At 31.4% G+C, this 12,951-nt stretch overlaps 1 protein-coding gene across 1 annotated transcript in view; it reads right to left on the bottom strand.

Annotated features, from left to right (window-relative positions):
• LOC124424776 (mediator of RNA polymerase II transcription subunit 13-like) overlaps positions 1 to 12,951 on the bottom strand; it is a 183,288-nt gene that overhangs the window by 37,412 nt on the left and 132,925 nt on the right. Inside the window, exon 3 of the mRNA XM_046964272.1 lies at positions 1,634 to 1,787. Within this exon, the coding sequence (XP_046820228.1) occupies positions 1,634 to 1,787 (154 nt within the window). The remainder of the gene's footprint in view (positions 1 to 1,633; positions 1,788 to 12,951) is intronic.

The following is a 12,951-nucleotide window of genomic DNA, read 5'->3' as shown; positions in this document are numbered from 1 at the left end:
ATCTTGTTTTTTCATATCTGTTTGTCTCCGCCAGTTCGTCTGTCTCGATCACACACTCACTTTATATTCACTTTTAACATTACGAAATGGTTGGTTGGTAGGTTCCTATCTACTTACCTACCTGCCTACCTGTCCGATGATTGCTGCCTTGCACGGGTTAATAGCACTCGCGAACATAACGAAGGGTTATGTGGATCGTGAGTTTGTTATTGGCTTGCTTAATGATCCGTCCAGCACATTCTACCTGTCCGAGCCCGGATACGTGCTACTGCATCCTCGCGAATAGTGACTACGAAACCAGAGAGAGAGAGAGAGAGAGAGAGAGAGAGAGAGAGAGAGAGAAACGGATGAGAGAACGCTCCAGGGACGAAACGAAAAATGCGTGATACGAATTTCCCCAGTAAAAAATGAAATATGTAGACGTGTTATAATAGTATGCCAAATAACGTGACACATGGCACACGTATTTAATGATACCAGTAACATCAACGAAACAAAATTCAAAATCGTGAAGCACGAAAATTTCGTGTACGATAAATACGAAACCAAAATTTTAAAATCGTCGATGGATTTTTCAATTGGATCGAATCGAAAAAAAATAAAAAATAAAAAAATAGTATGAATAAATTTTATTTCATTCCTTTTTTCTTTTTTTTTTTGCAATGAAATTATCTCCGAAATTATTCATGAAAAAAGAAAAAAAGGGAAAAGAGAAAAGTATTTTTTAATTATGCAATAACGATTGAGAGAAAAAAACCTGTCTCATGATCGAACTCTAAGATTCGACATTTTGATTCCAACGACGGAAAGAGATAAATTAGAAAGATAAGATAGTCTCTAACGAATCTCAAAATGGAGTCGTATCATTAGACAAAGAAAAAGAAAAAAAAATGCACAGAGAAAGAGAGAAACAGAAAGAGAGAGAGAGAGAGGGAGAGAGAGAGAGAGAGAGACGAAGAAGGGACCTACTTACGTTTCTAATGAGTCTCGTTCTCGCGCTCTTACGATTATAATAAAGGCACAAGCGATATTACATTGATTCGGTTCGTTACATCTAATTGACATGGTCAATGTAGTCTTTACTGTACGCATTTTTACAAATCAATAGAAAGAGAGAGAGAGAGAGAGAGAGAAAGAGAAAGTTTGCGACGAACAACAAACGTATATTATCTGTCTATATAGTTATATATACCTAAACATCTAGCTACACAACATACGAACGATACGAATGAAAGTAGATAGTGGATAACAAGGAAACTAACTAACGAACGAACGAACGAACGAACGAACGAACGAAAGTATATTAGGCGTTTCACTTACTTACATTAATCGAGATGACTATGCTTCATTAACATAACTTTCATATGTCAATACTGAACTCCATAAGTAAAATTTGTTGGGCAATCGAAACTGTATCGCGCAATGTATAATGGTGTGGGAGTTAATAGTAATAAATCATGCTAAGAGAGAAAGAAAGAAATGAAGAAGAAGAAGAAGAAGAAAAGAGATGCTGTAGTATATATCAGAAGTATATATATATATATGTGTGTGTGTATGTGTGTGTGTATACCTATATATCATTATTCGTTCTCGTCTAACGCACCGTATAATCATGGCATTTATATTCACTCACCATTGATATTAACCGAGGATTGATCCACGCCTGCTGCATGTTATCGTCGAGATACCGCTTTGCTATTCGTGCGATGTTTTCATGGGACTCCTTTTTTTGTGCTTGTGCTGCTTGTACTAAAACAGGCGGGCCTACGTCGACGTTCGCATTGTTTCTAAAACAGAAAATGCGTTACGTGTGAAGCAACATATCCTGAACATATTACAAGTATATATGCATATGTATATATATATATATATTTATATATATATATATATATATATATATATATATATGTATGATATGATATATGTATATACGTTTAAAGATTTCCAAAGGTAGGCGTAATGCATCGAGGAATCGTGATTACTCGTTATGCTGCATAAATCGATTTGTGAAATTGCTCGAGGAGAGAAAAGACTTACGTGCGAACGTTCGAAAAAGGAAAATCTTATTTACGTATACCTATAGATATAATACATGTTGTACATAGATATATGAGGATGCATGGAAGAGAGAGAGCATGAATTCTCAACATGGATCGCTTTTAAACATCCTTTTCGAATTACTTCGCCATAAAGAGAATTTAATTGCGTCAGCTGACGTCCTCCTTTCTGTAATAAATAATGATCATCGGCTTACTTTGTAGTCGACGATACGGTCGTGTATGACGATTGGGAGAATCCTTTTCGAGAAGTAATATCTTTCAATGTGATTGAAATAAAAAAAAAAAAATAAAAATACAGAAAGAAAGAAAGAAAAAACCGTCTCTTAAAAAATAATATCGATAACGGTGAAATTCGTAAGATTATTTTAAAATGATTCCTCCAAGTAAAATCATTTATTGGATCAGTATTTTTAAATATATTTAATCTGTTTTATAATAACATATCAGTACGTAATACAAGTTATTGACATTAAATCGATTAATACAAAAACTGTCAGTTATTTTAATGGAAAATATTTGCAAATATAACAAATTTTTCAATATTTTAAAATCGATTATCAGTATTTATAATTCGAGAGAAACAAGCAACAATTATTTATACCGATCATTTATATTAGTATTGATATATTATTATAAATATCATAAATATTTACCGATATATATATATATATATATATATATATATATATACAATTATATTTTATGAAATACTTAACATTGATGAATAAAAATACTGATTGAATGAATATAGAAGTAATTATTTATTTTCTATATAAAATTTTTAAGACGATTGGACCTTCGATCTATAATCCGGCTTGGATCTCGATAAGATCATCCTTTCCTTGAGCGAAATTTCTCTCTCTCTCTCTCTCTCTCTCTCTCTCTCTCTCTCTCTCTTGCTAACTCAAAGATGAATTATTAACAGGAAAAGGACGTCTGCGCATGTGAAGCAGTAGAATCATTATGGAACAAGAGAACACGAAATTAACGATCCCCTGTACATCGACTCATGCGTCAAACTGAATCCATTGTGTAACGGCAATACCATCAGCATCGTCAGTCAACGAACATCATCATCGTTGGTCCAGTCATCTACGTCGCCTGACCGCGCAGAACCAGAAGAGAATCATTACGAATAGAACGATCACGGTATCCTATATCTCGATTGGATAGCCACGAAAGGGAGTACAAAAGGTAAATTGGTACGGACAATATGTTCGTATAATTGAAACAATTTCGTAAAGCTTATTACGTTCTATTTACACAATTCTAAGAAGTTCAGTATATTTTATATTTTTACGAATGTATCCATTAAAGTTCATTATTTGCGAATTACGATTAATGTTTAATATAATTATGAATAAGGATAGAAATGAATAAAGAAAAAAATGTATTAATTAATCGATAAACATAATGAAATATCTATATAAGTACATATAAGTATTATTTCGAAGGTATAATATATTGAAAAATAATAGATATTAATAAATAAGCAAGATAATGTAATACATAAAACAAGCTGTAGATGAGTGAACATTGAAGATACTTCAAGCGTATCAAAAACATGAGGAGATTGAGAAATATTTTCCGTCCGTATACTTCATCTTTTTTTTTCTTTTTTTTAAGAGTACACATTGAAAAAAAATAATAAATAAAATAATTAAATATATTAAATTAAATTGATTTTAATTGGATACGTTTAAATCTACTTTTCATAGATAAACACGAAAATTGAATAATAAAATAAGATAGAAAAAGTTTAAGAAAAATAATAATCACAGAATGAAAATAATTTAATTTTGCTATATGTAACCGTCTGTAATCTATTTACGAACAACCAGAGACAGCCCGATCGTAATCCGTACTTACTACAATATCGTGTAAGAGAGAGGTAAGTGAATTACGAGTTTAACCTAACTCCGTTGTCCCGTACACGCCGCGTCGCGTCCCGCGGAACAGCTGTTAGTTTAGGCCTCCTTAGTTAAATTATGGCCAGGGACCTTCGAAACCGGCGATATAATTGGCTGTCTACGTATTGATGCCTTTCGAACAAGTTTCATTTATTGAACTTGTTTTATAATTTGACGAACATTCGATATATCGAAATAATGATAAAATCAGTTATTACATGGTAAAGATATGTCTAAAGATATTTTTTAGGAATATTAAAAAAAAAAAAAAGAAATAATCAATTTGATTTTAATTAAAGAACACAAAAACCCTCTTTTCGAATTTTCTGTTCGAATAAAAATTTCATTCGTAAAGCAATGGAAACAAGCTTACCAATAATTCAATATACTGTCTATAATTCGTTGAATTTTTTATACACGCGAATCCTTGTGAAATCATTATTATACATTGAAAAAAATTAAATAGAATATTTAAAAGAAAAATTACAAAAAACAAAAATTTCCATTTGATTTCAATGGAAGAACAAAAGATTATTTTTTCTCATATATGCTAATAGGATAAGACTTTGTTCATAAAACAATAAACAAGATTTTGTACAATGTACATAATAATTCGTTGAGTTTATTATAACTCTTCGAACTTTCGATATATGCGAATATATATAAAATCGTTATTACATGATAAATATATCAAATAGAATACTGAAAAACAAATTACAAGAAACAAAAATTCAATTTATTTTTAATGGAAGAATACGAGATTATCTTTTCTCATATATGCTGATGGGAATAGACTTCGTTCATAAAGCAATAAAAAAGGTGAGAATAATTCGTTGAGTTTATTATAATTCGTCGAACTTTCGATATACGTGAATACTTGTAAAATCATTATTACATGGTAAATATATCAAATAGAATACTTTAAAAAAATTACAAGAAACAAAAATTCAATTTGAATTTAATGGAAGAACACGAGATTATCCTTTCTCATATATGTTGATGGGAATAGATTTTGTTCATGAAGTAATAATCAAATTACATTGCTCGCTATGATTACCAACGTACATAGATACATACATACATATATATAATACATACATTTATATATATATATACATATATATATATATATATATATATATATATATATATATATATATACATATAATATCAGTCAGTGCATTGAACTTAGAGATTCTCCCTATATTCATAGTGATCGAAGGGAAAGAGAGAAACGTATTGGAATAGGACTATTTGAATTCACGTCGTAATACATCGCAACCATCTATTCTTTACCTCTCTGAATATAACAGGTTCTCCTTTCGATACAATATGACCTTTATCGTAGGAGACTGCATTCAAGAAGCCCTCTCTCTCTCTCTCTTTCTCTTTCTCTCTTTCTCTTTGAACTGGAATTATTTATGATAGCCGAGTAGTTCGCGTGAAACGGAAACTTCCTCTTGAGATTTCAAAAGCCATGAAAACACATATATTGAAAACTTTACAGAAATTTTATATTTTATTTCATTTCTTTTTTTGATATCCATCGAATTATAAATATAATCGTTGAGGAGGGGGTGTGTGTAGGGAAAATAATCAAAATAAATTTCTCTATATATTTTTTTCTATAAAAGATAGAAAAAGAGATAAACAAAAAAATGACAAAAAAGAAAAGATTATCTGTATATCTCAAAGATAATAATAATCTATATACGAGTATTTCCGTTTCGAAATGTTCAAGCATGTTAATACATTACAATCGTTACATTTTCTTTTCTTTTTCTTTTTATTTTTTCTTTTTTTCTTTCTCTTCACATTTTACATTCTTTTGAACGAACAAATATCAACTGACTCGTATATGCCGGAGTATGTAATAACGTCGGTCGTAGCAAACCAGGAGATGAGTGTCAGTGAACATGGAATGTATCGTGCTTTTACCAAGTACACTTCGTGTGGCTTACCAAGATATAGTGTGGGTGGTAATAATACTGGAAGAAAGAGTAGTCATCTACAAGCTGAGTGGACAGGCCGTAAGTGTAAATAAAAAAGAAGGAAGAGTAAGAAAGAAAAGTAGTTGGACGAAAAGGGAAGAAAGAAAGATAAAGAAAAGATGAAGGGTGAAAAGAGAAGAGAGAGAGAGAGAGAGAGAGAGAGAGAGAGAGAAAGAAATATGAAGAGAAAGGAAGATGAAGAAGGAAGAGGGAAAAAGAGAGAGAAAGAAAGATGAAGAAGAAAGAGAGAAAGAAGGGTGAAGAAGAAGAAGAAGAGAAAGAGAGAGAGAGAGAGAGAAAGAAAGAAATATGAAGAGAGAGAGAGAAAGAAAGAAATATGAAGAGAAAGAGAGAGAATGAAAGATGAAGAAGAAAGAGGGAGAAAGAAAGAGAAAGGAAGATGAAGAAGAAGGAAGAGGGAAAAAAAGAGAGAAAGAAAGATGAAGAAGAAAGAGAGAAAGAAGGATGAAGAAGAAGAAGAAGAGAGAGAGAGAGAGAGAGAGAGAGAGAGTACCAAACAGTCAAGATTGAGGAACATGATTCAAAGATAATCTTCATAGCAACAAGAATATATATTCTTCCTTTTTTTGCTTTTCCTCTCTTAAGATTTACAGAACTTGGAAAGTTGGATAAATCGACCAAGAAAATCCAACTGTCTGAATAAATTCCGAATCATGTTAGATTTCGAAATCGTTTTTTCATATTCAACGATATAAAACATAATATTCCGACAAGATTCTCGTATTTCTATCATTTAAATAACATTCAATTAAAAAAAAGTAGAATTATTCGTTTTCTTTAATAAAATAGTTTTAGATAATTTTTTTTTTCATTTTGTTAACAATTTATATCGATGAAATTAATGAGTATTTTTGGAGAAAAAATTATTACAATTCGTTCAGAAACAATTGATTTGAGAATTTTTTTCGTAATTTCCATAATGAAATATATCCTGATTTTGTACAATATCTTTATATCCATGAAGTTTTCATCATTTTTTAAGAAAAATTTCATCTAATTAGTTTAAGAAGAATTAATTTATAAAAAATTATTCTTTTTTTTTTGATTGAAAAATTTGTATAATGTCCGTACAGAAAAATTTCCTTAATTTTCTGCAGAAATTGTCACATCGATATAATTACTAACATAAAAAAAAAGAAATTCTTCTAATGTGTTCGAAAATAATTAATCTAATAAATAAAAGAAATAAAATTATCCTTTTTCTGACAGAAAAAAATTTACATAATTCTCACAAAGAAATATTTCCTAATTTTTTGCAAATCTACAAATATTTACGATAAAACTACCACTCTTTTTATTTTTTTTCTTTAGAAAATAAAAAAAAAAGGAAAAAGAAAAATGATTCCGATTCGTGTCCGAAACAATTTATCTACGATAACATAAGAAAATTTTTCTATCAAAATGATCTTTTACGATTCTCGGTTGAAAGAATGAAAAAAAAAAAGAAAAATAAATAAATAAAAAGAAAATAAAAAGGAAGTATCGCCTTAGTTCTTAAGAGAGCAATGAAGAAATCGTAAGTAGTAGTACCAACGAAAATTTCGTCCTGCCTACAATTCATCCTGTCGTATGCCATGGCAGAAAAGGGCCAGGAGCTATATTCGAGATTCTCGCAGCCGAACTTTACGACCTCCCAAACGATAAACTCGATAATTTAACGGGCACTCTCTCCTTCACCACTACCTGTCCTCGCACTGTCGTTAAGGAGGCAGGAGCCTACCAATAACGCCGCAGGTAGATATCATATCATTCATCTATCGTACGGTGGCCAGACTCCTATGCCCGTAAAACTTGATTGTACTTTAAGCGATTTTTCATTAGGGGTGTAGAAAGGATATCGATTACAGGTTCTTAGTCTTCAACATACCATGATAACTTATTTCGTTAGTTTAAAGAGAACGAAATTTTCAATACTTAGTTTTATTTCAATTGTACAAATTGTATGAAATTTTTTTTTGTAATTTGATATATCATTTAGAATTTATTAAATATTTTATTTTCATTTCATTTATTAGAATAATTAAATATAATCATATTTATTAATAATAATTAAATATTCTCATTCTTATAAAATTCAAATTGAAAACCTTTAAAATAATTACTCATACATTAAATTCTTACTAGTGTAAAATTCAAATTAAAAATCAATAAAATAGAAAAATTATTCTCGTCATTCTTTTCATCTTTTTTTTAAAGGATAATTCAATACACTTGTGATAATATTTAATGTTCATTTTTCTTTTTTATCAAATTCTCATTTTGATAGAATAATTATTGGTACTAAATATAAATTCTCATTCTTATAAAATTCAAATTGAGAACCTTTAAAATAAAAACTCTTTCTCGTCGTTCTTTTCATTTTTTTTCCTTTCTTTTAGTCCAATTATATACACTCGTGATAATATTTAATGTCCAATTTTTTTTTGTATCAAATTCTCCTCTTGATAGAATAAAAATTTGGAAAATTAAAATCATCACAGTCTCCTCTTTTTAGAATAATCAAATATATTTCGTACTGATGTAAAAGAATAGAAAATTCTCGTTATCGAAAAATAGAAATTTGTCTCTCTAAAATACAAGCTTCTTATCTATTTAATAGAAAAACCATATTGCCAGACTTATATAATACATAAATGAACAACGAGATTCTCTTGGCGATAAGTAGGAAAAAAAGAAAGGAAAAAAGAAAAAAGAAAAAAAAAGAAAAGAAAGAAAAAACAAGAGAGAAGAAAAACGATTCTAAAAGAAGAAAAAGAAAAAGAGGATAAAGGTTTCTTCCTTCCTTTTGCAAGAATCTTGTGTTTCGTTCGAGCGAACATTTTCATGAGCTATAAAGCCGCTCGTCGTGTGAAAGCGTAAAGCCAGCTATTTAGTGGGAGTAAAATCGATCGGCAATCTCTCGATATATCCCTTCTCTTTCCCTTCGAAGTGTTTTAGGTGTCCGTTTAAGCGCTCGTTTTCTCTGGCAAAAGCCAACGAAGATTATCGCTCGTAAGGTGTAAGATCTACGGTCGGTAATCTAAAGGATGACACACGTTAGTAGAAGAAGCTGAGCAAATTTTCGACTAAAGAAACAAAGCTCGTGTTTTTATATAACTTGTCTCTTTTACATGCGAACGAAAATGACGAACAAACGAATGAAAAAAAAAGAAAAAAAAAGAAAAAGAAAAAAAATAATAAAAAATAATTCACAAACGAACGAACGGAAAGTGAAAGATTATTTGTTAACAACAAAATTATATTGTTGCAATAAAACAGTAACAAGGAACTTGAGTATACATATACATATATATACATATATATACATATACATATATATATATATATATATATATATATATATATATATATATATATATATATATATATTCAATCGAGAAAGCCGTTCGACCACACGCAACGATCGATTAAAATGGGGAAAGGAGGGGAGAAAAAAATAAAAAAAAAAGGAAAGAAGAAAAATTAGAGAACAAAAAAGAAAAATAAATAAAAAAAGGAAAGGGAGAAAAAAAAGTGCCATTAACAACGGAACCGTCGTTTGTAACTCTCATCGTTACACGAAATCAGTCCCACGTTTTCAGCTCGTTACACGAAAACGACGTGATTCCGATAACATATCCACGGTTGGGTCCAATCTTGGAGAAAGTCCCAATTGCTTTCCAATGCTCGGTTTATCGAAATCACCAACGGCCACGAGTGCATAGAGATTCATAGTCATTGAAACCTGCTTTTTCAAAAGAAAAAAGTAATATATTCGAACGAGCATATACATATACTCACGTGTTTCTTTCTCTTTCGTCGTCCTTACCAACCGCTCCTCGTCCCCACAACTATGTGTTTTGGATAAAACACGGATCAGAAAATTATTGAGTTACAAGAAAAAAAAAAACTTTTTCCTATTACGTTCGATAAAACATGTAGAAGAATAAAAAAGAACAAAGAATGCGTGCATCCAACCTGTGAGATAATTTATGCTATGAGTTTCTCTTTCTTTCTCTTCCTCTCTCTCTCTCTCTCTCTCTCTCACTCTCTCTCTTTCTATCTACCTATCTATCTCTATCTCCATCTTTATCTCTCTCCATCTCTATCTTTCTCTTTCACACCAGCAATACACCATAAAGTCTTTTCTAACGTGATTCACGAGTCACTGCACCGTAAACCTTTACACCGATCGTATTACACCGCGGGCGTCTTAAGACTTCGAACTGTCGTCGTTTTCGTCGTCTACGTCGAACGTGGATTTCGTCGTCGTTAGGCTTAAATCGAACGGGCGGATATAAATTTGACGATTAACCGTACTCTTGATGTTCAAACTCTATCTCTCTCTCTCTTTCTCTCTCTCTCTTATATTTTCTCCCACATTCTCTCTCTCTCTTTCTCTCTCTTTTACGAGTAGTATTGAAAACGATATGTTCGTGCTCGTTATGAAAATACCTTCGAGCGAGTTACCACCGACCAATTTACGAGCGCCCCTTGTCTTCTTTTTTCTCACCCTATTTCCTTTATTTCTCTTTCTTCTTCAGAGAGTGTAACAGAGTAAAATAATAAGAGAAAGAAAGAAAGATAGAAGGAAATAAAGAAATAAAGAAATAAAGAGAGAAAGAAAGTAAGAAAGAAAGAAAATATCGTGGGCTCCAAGCTTCAGGAGAACGTACGAGCATAAATCGATAAGGAAAAGGGAGTTCTAACGGAGGTAAACGCAACATCGCTACGTTTCTCGTCCACGGAATACAAAAGAGAAACCTGCTTGGTAACGCTTAAAGACTTTCGAACGGTCGTTCGCGTTCTTGATGCTAATCGGTAGGTATTGGCTTGCATTCCCGATATATCGATGGAAATACTCGCAATTGTAACACGAAGAACGTGCGAAATCTTTGAAACGATACAAAGTCGTTCCGTGAAAAGAGTGGGAAGATGGAAGAAGAGAGAGAAAGGAAGGGAAGGGTTGCAAGTGGTTTAGAGGAGTGTAAGAGAGGGGAATAGGAGAAGGTATAGAAGAAGAAAAGTATTTTTACGAAAGCTATATATAGTCGTTATCTTTGTCGTTGTTATAGTTATTGTACCTTTTGCTCGTAAGCTACCATGTAACTGTCTAACTATATATGTTATGCATGCGTGTGCGTGTAACTCTTAGAAAACCATCGTGAAAATACACTTATACGATACGACACAAGCTGAGAAGGTGGAAATGGATCGTTTGGCATGTGTATATATTCCCGTAGGTCGACTTTTATACCTCGTTTCTACGAACGAGCTCGATTTTACATCCGTCGACACCTTCTCGAATGTTTCCTATCCCTTTCCATCCAACACAGGTTTTCGAAGCGCACGTTTCTTGTTTCTAAAATCGTTGATGTAACGTTAAGCAGGTACGTAGGGAAAGTAAAATTTATTTGATTTTGATTAGTCGTCGGATTAAATGCATTCTACTACGTATTTCAATATCCATTCGGTGTATACAATGTAGGTGTGTGTACCTATATATAATCAGAATACAATTATATATATATTTATTAATATATATATATTAATAAATTATAATTAATATATATGTATATATATATATATATTAATAAATTATAATTAATATATATATATATATTTATAATTTATTTGATATTGATTATATTCTCTATATATTAGAAATTATAAATTTTATAAAGCAGATTTTATGAAGTACTTTTATCAAATATGTCCGAATACGTGGTATAATCAAAATTTTCGCATTGGAAAGGTCTACCTATGTGTATAATATGAAGAAATAAGAAGAAACCGAAGGAGATGTTATTGAAAAGCTTTTGCTAAAGCTATTACGAGAATACATCAGCCTGCATATATATCTTACATATATTCAAGGAAATATATGTATACGTGTATGTATATATGTGTGTACATGTAGTTTCGATAAAATTTCGAAAAAAAAGAAAAAATAGAAAGAAAAATAAAAAACGAAACGAAGGTAAGACGATGATAAACGAAGGAGTAACCAGGAAAAACAACATTTATCATCCGTCCTTTTAAACGAAATTTCAAGGCATCATTAATAAAACTTTGCTATTTCAGTTAATCGTGAAAGTAGAAGGCCCATACAAAACGATCCTCTCTCATCCTATTCCTACGAAAATTTTTATCGTTTTATATCGTTTACTAACGATACATTATCTTTTTCTCATTTTTCTTTTCTTTTTTTACTCTTGTAGATATATGTTCCTTTTTTTTAGTTTTTCTTTCTTTCAACATTTCAACGAAGAAGGTTCGTCTCTCGGTGAACGAAAGTTTACGACTTAAAGATCCTCAAACGATATCGTATCTGTCGTGCTCGTTGTGTCTATGTATATATATATATATATATATATATATATATATATGTATGTGTGTGTGTGTGTATATATATATATGTACGTAAGTCTCTAAAGCTCGAACAATCGTTACCATTGAAGGTAAGTAAAGTCTGAAACGAAATCGTTAAGCGATCCCATCCGTAGTCGGTCTACGGTTGGTGCGTGCTCGTCGGTACCTTTGAGAGATAAGACGGGTCGTAAATCCGTTAAGGATCGCGATATCGATCTGCCATTGGAAGAACCCTGAGTGTTCTCTCTCTCTCTCTCTCTCTCTCTCTCCCTTTTTCTTTCTCTTTCTCTCTTTCTCTCGCTCGCTTATACGATACAATCGCGTCCCACTCGTCAAACATATTTCCTCCACCCTCGTATTCTCTTCTATCTATCTCTTTCTCTTTCTCATAGAATCGAGAAAAGAGGCACACTCCATGAGCACGAACTTATCCAATGGCTCGATATAGGAATAGGACTATGAAAAATATCGAAAATAATCGTAACATATCGTGGAATTGCTCATAGCTCAACGTACCCGTGCTTTTGATTTTTTAAATCGTATTTTTTGGATATTAAACAGGTACACACAGGCACACACATACAAATATATACATATATATTAACTTATACATATTTT

The sequence above is a fragment of the Vespa crabro genome, chromosome 6 (genome assembly GCF_910589235.1).
Source record: "Vespa crabro chromosome 6, iyVesCrab1.2, whole genome shotgun sequence".
Lineage (NCBI taxonomy): Eukaryota > Metazoa > Arthropoda > Insecta > Hymenoptera > Vespidae > Vespa > Vespa crabro.
Note: the sequence above shows the minus strand (reverse complement) of the source record. Positions and strands in the feature narration are given on the sequence as shown.